At 37.8% G+C, this 5,575-nt stretch overlaps 1 protein-coding gene across 1 annotated transcript; it reads right to left on the minus strand.

Annotated features, from left to right (window-relative positions):
• Positions 1-270: 270 nt before the first annotated feature.
• On the minus strand, positions 271-5,218 carry LOC133317968 (serine/threonine-protein kinase D6PKL1). Its single transcript, XM_061519880.1, has 3 exons — positions 5,108-5,218; positions 2,757-4,210; positions 271-1,243 (listed from the first exon to the last, which is right to left on the minus strand). The coding sequence occupies exons 2-3, from the start codon at positions 4,160-4,162 to the stop codon at positions 367-369; spliced, it is 2,283 nt and encodes a 760-aa protein (XP_061375864.1). The 5' UTR covers positions 4,163-4,210; positions 5,108-5,218; the 3' UTR covers positions 271-366.
• Positions 5,219-5,575: the final 357 nt, after the last annotated feature.

Below are 5,575 nucleotides of genomic sequence, written 5' to 3' on the forward strand. Positions count from 1 at the left end.
AAATGTTCTCTTCTTGGAGCATCATGTGTTAATGACAATGGTAGAGACTCAAAGGAATAACACAACAAATGACATCAGCCTTACCTGACAAAATCAAAAACTTGCCCAAAATGGAAAGAGGAATTAATAACTTAATGAGAAGTATCTAGATTCTGTATTGAGACATTAGATCATGGTTTATCTATATGAATTGTGGTATCAGAAAAGAGTATCCATCCTCCTACCTTAAACTAGAGGTATCATTTCCATCTGAAATGGAATTCTGCTACTGTCACTAAACTGAAATAACATGATAAAATGCAGCAAATCTCTAGTAAAATTAACTGATGCTGAAAATACAACACAAAGAAGATTGAGGAATCCAAACTAAAAGAACTCAAAGTCCAGATATTTACCCCCAGATTTCAAGTCATTACCTACCATCCTCTTACTATTGCTACCAACCCCAACAGTATCAACTGCTTCAAACTTTGCTGGTAGCTCATTTTCAACTGGTCTTGGAACTTCTGGTGGTGTGCTACACCTAATCAATGCCCAGTTCACACCTTCAAAGAAAGGGTGCTGTTTGATCTCAGTTGCACCCCTCTTCACCCCAAGACGGAGCTGTGGCTCCTTCACAAGCAAGCCCCGGATCAGATCACGACTAGCATAACTGGTGGCTGGCGATTCAGGAAACCTGAGCTGCTGACCTACCACATTGAACAGTGTAGCACGGTTTCCTGATCCTTTGAAAGGTGTCTTACCATATAATAACTCATGCAAGAAAATTCCAAATGTCCACCAATCAACTGCACTTCCATGACCTTCTCCTTTGATAATTTCAGGTGCAAGGTATTCATGTGTGCCAACAAAGGACATAGACCGAGCCGTTGTAGGCTCGGCAACAAGCTCTGGAAGTGTGCTGGCTGGCATGCCAGGCTCAGATTTAGGCTTCCGCGACTTCTTATTTTTCTGAAGAAAGATCCGAGGCATAAAACAGGAAGGTTGAATGCATACTGATGAAGGTTCAATACAAGCAGGCTGGACACAGAATGCACCACCACCAATCCGTTTTGAGGGGTCACCATCATAACAAGTTCTGATAAGGGTAGGGGAAACAACACATCTAAGAGAAAGATCAAAGTCTGAGAGCATTATGTGACCATCATCTCGGACCAGTACATTTTCAGGTTTAAGGTCTCGATACACAACTCCAAGCATGTGAAGATATTCAAGGGCCAACAGGACCTCTGCAGCATAAAAGCTACATACAGAGAATGACATGTAATTTAGTCCACCAGGAAAGAAAAATTATATTTAAAAAAAAAAAAAAAAAACCCGTCAACATGAAAACGAAATAAAAAAACAAAAAAATATCATGGTCAATTAATTCAAATAATAAATTGGATTGTTTTGACATCTTCCTATTGTTTCAGATTGCAAAAAGAAGCAACTCCCCCAAAATTCATTGTTATGCAAAGGATTCTATCCATGTGTGCAAGATACTAAGACATGCATTTGCATTTAATAAAAATGCAGATCACGGATCAGGATATTCATGTTTCATTGCGGGATTGCCACAGTGAAACAAGCACTCCAAAAATCAATCCTTCTCTGACTGTCCCAAGCTCTCTCAAAAGTAAAAACGCATAATTAACCCATGTACACACTCTACACATGAAGAAATTTCCCATATCATACAGCCTCTTTAAACATGTAGACATATGATTTCATGGATGTCTCAATGTTCAATTAATTTTGATCATTAAATAATGCAGTTGTATTTCATCATGCCCAATTTGAGCACAAATTTAAGATCAATCTGTATCTGTTGCATAAATTTCCTTCTGACATTATCATAGCCATAGTTATATTCCCCATAACCTTTACAAAAATATGTCAGTCACTTTTACCAGTTTCACTTCTGGTCTATGGTTGCTTTAGTATCTGATCAAACTAACCATTATTGATTTATTCCCTCTTATAAGGCCAATAATTTCAACCCAAACTCAGAGGAGGGGATTGAACCGAAATGTTCTCCTTAAAAATATTCCACACAACGGTCTTGTCACTTTTACCCTCCATTCTCTTTCTCTTCCTTACCTCCCACCCAAACATAGCATATATATTGTAGTTAGAAGCAATTGTTTTGGTACAAAGTTATGTATTGGTTTCAAACCTCCATGCCAACACACAACCAAAAAAGAAAGTTACGCACAATTTTATTCTCTTCCATTCTTGCACAGAGGTAATTATTACTATTCAACAGATATTAACAATCGAATCATTGGTTTTGTGAAGGAATAATAGGAAACGGAATATCAAAACAGCTGCCTATTGCCAAATCAGACATGTATCAATAATGCATGACATGAAAGAAATCAGAAAGTAGAAAATAATGTTCCTCTATTCATAATGGTTAAGAAAAATAGCTCACACTAGTAAAACTTTAGTGTTTACTTCAGGTGTCATAGATGAAGAAATATTAAATAAGCGAGAAGTCATTCAAGAAGCTCAATTAAACACCCATGCTTCCCACTTTCTTTCATCTTCTTTTAAAGCCAGGAAAATTTTCATCACAAATCTCAAAAGTGATAAATTATGGAACATGCATGAAAAGGAGTACGTAAATGCATAAATGACAATTGAATGTATGAACATAACCATGCATGAACACATAAAGATCACTGACTAGAAAAAGCAGATCTTTGTGATTTCAAGCACTTAACAAATAGTTTTTGGTAAATGAATGTATGTTTATCAAGTACAAAACATACCGCGCAGCATACTCTGAGAAATGTTTCCCAGGTTGCCGTTGCCTTAAAGTGTGTAGATCACCCCCTGGACAGTATTCCATTACCAAACAGGAGAATCTGTCAGTCTCAAAATGTGTATACAAAGTAGGCAGAAATGGATGATCCAGCAACTGCAATATCTCCCTTTCTGTCTGTGCCCGGGTCAGCTTCTTTCTGCTTGCCAGGGATGCCTTGTCCATAACTTTAATTGCAAAACAACACCGAGTTGCACTCAGCTCTGAGAGATATACACTTCCAATATCACCACAACCAAGCAGTTTGAGTAACCTAAAATGACTCATGCCCAAAAGTCCATCCCGTGCTCGGATGGCAAGGATAGCCTTCCACCTAGAATCATTTCCTTTGTGAGGCTTATTGGCACTACCAGTGATGTTACTCCAGTTGCTATCATCACTGAGGCCACTGCTACCACTTACTCGACTAGCACTAGTTTTTGCACTCTCAAGTGAATCCCCCCTTACACTACCTTTAGTACTATCACAATTCCAGTCTAAACTAAGCATGCCATCACTAGTGATTGCATCACTCCGATATGTACTTGCAACACTAGAAACAATGCTCATTGCTCTGACAACACCAATACTATCAATACTACTATGTGGACTGACATTGCCACTTGGAGGAAAGGAAGCATCCCAAACACATTCTTTCTCCTCAGAATCTGGGGAAAGGAGAGAGTTCTCAGTATTTTGAGATACGCGAGCACTTGAAAATGGTGAGGGTAAGCTCCCCATGTCATTTGATTCTTCAACCAGACTTTCTGCAGGAGAAACAACAGCTAGGCTTGGTTTCTTGGTGGGAACACGAATTGAAAGATCTTCCAAGAAAGGACCCTTCAGGGACATGCTCTTCATTAAGCATTCAGCCTCAGATTTGTTTTGACCTATGGGAACATAAACCATTCTCATAAGATCAGTATCAACAGGTTCGGGGGGATGACTAGCACCAGCAAATGAACTTGGACTAGTTTCTCCAGAAAAATCATTGCCGCCCTTCAATGTCTCAATATCAGGCATAAGTTCTTCTTGTTCTGGCAAAGAGGCCTTTCCTTTCCATGTTCTTGTAGGTGCGGGAGAGACAGGCTCTTGAGAGGATCCGGTATCGAATCCCATATCTTCTCTAACCAAATCTATTCGCGCATTTGATAACTGAGCCACTTCCCTTATGGAGGCCAGACGTGTCATAGGGCCATCCCGTGCTTTCAAAAACTGATTCACTTCTCTTGCTGACATCCCACGCACACTTGAAACATCCTGCACAGTTAGTCTTTGACCAGCTTCTCTTATTGCAGTTGTGTGTGCATTAGATACCTCAACAAGAACAGGCAAGGTCCTAGGAAGTGCCTTTGGCTCTGCAACCCTCTCCATGTTCCAATATCACATATCATCAAATAAAGACTGCTAGTTAAGAAAACCCTGCAAAAAGAGCAAAGGGCTAATTAATAGGAGCTTCACTTAGCTTGAGTTAAGTTCGCTTTTAATAAATAATCAATTATCATTAAATAACAGGGTCTATTTCAAACAAATTTAAGTGGAATAAGCTGGGAACTATCTAACAGAAGAAGAATATGGAATGAGAGAATCAAGCAGTCATACTTTTCTAAGTAGTGTGGGTTGTTGAAAGCATAAGCACCATTATAAATCATATCAATATAGGAACGACAAATTTAGAAAACTCAATTAGAAGCTTGAAGCCTCGTGCATCAGAAACCATAGACATCATCCACCACAAGGCCTTGTGTAAAATTAATTTCCCAAGCTCTGGATACATAGGAGCTTAAATTATTCAATTTTGGAAAATTGACTTGAAAAAGAGAGATCACAGTTAATCAAAGCAAAAATAATGAAATAGTGGAATGTAATTTAGCTTGAAGATGCCTGATAGCAGATATAATCAGTCAAAGCCTCATCGACCCATCAATTAGATAACCTCAAAATACAAAGCCTTTGAGCAAAAACCCTCAATTTCCGAGGTAATAAGAAATACACAGAACATATAGGAAAAGAAAAAGAAAGAAGGAAGGGGGAAAAACCAAAAAAGAGGCAACAAGAACCAGCAAGGTAGAGATGTGTCAAAATGCAAAAATTTCCTACATTCTCTTCTATTTCCATTGCAAAACTATCACTTAAAACACTTTTAAGAAAAAACAAAACAAAGAGGAAAAACATAAAGAATCTGAAACAAAAAAAAAAAAAATGGTGAAACAAAAAGAGATCTAGGCACCCAAAAGAATAATAAGAACGGAAAAACAAACGAAGAATAACAAGAGGAAGGGACAAAGACCAATGAAGAAGAAGAAAAACAATGGGTACCACTTTATTTCCCCTCTAGTTCTCTGTATTGTCTCCTTCCAGAGCTCAACTCAGAGCTTCTTCAGTTTTATTTTTATTTCACTCCACAGAACACACTCATAGTCTCTCAATGAAGTACAATGGTGAGAGAAGAGTAGAAGATGGAGCAATGCTTTTCTTTTCTCTTCTCCCTGTCTTTTGACTGACTAAGGAAAAAGTGTCATTGGAGATAGTTATTATTAGCTTTTGCTTTTTTTTATTTTCTTTTCTTTTTTAGTTTTTGAATGAATGGAAAGAAATTATTGATTGATGGCTACATAGTAATTGTACTGTGTACACTTTGTTAGCCAAAAGAGTGTGAAAGACAGAAAGTGGGGCCATATGTGTTTTTTTTTTATAAAAATAATTTTTTTAAAAAAATATTAAACTAATGCGATCAATTTTGCACGTTAATTGTACAGAATAATTTATGCACGTCAACGATACAGG

This window comes from Gastrolobium bilobum, unplaced genomic scaffold, assembly GCF_033153095.1.
Source record: "Gastrolobium bilobum isolate Gb01-03AN ecotype WA unplaced genomic scaffold, APGP_CSIRO_Gbil_v1 utg26319, whole genome shotgun sequence".
NCBI classification, from domain to species: Eukaryota; Viridiplantae; Streptophyta; class Magnoliopsida; order Fabales; family Fabaceae; genus Gastrolobium; species Gastrolobium bilobum.

What these genes read in the sequence shown, in the direction of transcription:
- LOC133317968 (XM_061519880.1), bottom strand. Translation starts at nt 4,162, where the DNA reads ATGGAGAGGGTTGCAGAGCCAAAGGCACTTCCTAGGACCTTGCCTGTT. An exon ending in TTCTCAGAGTATGCTGCGCG is followed by an intron (nt 1,244 to 2,756) that starts GTATGTTTTGTA and finishes CTCTGTATGTAG; the next exon opens with CTTTTATGCTGCAGAGGTCC.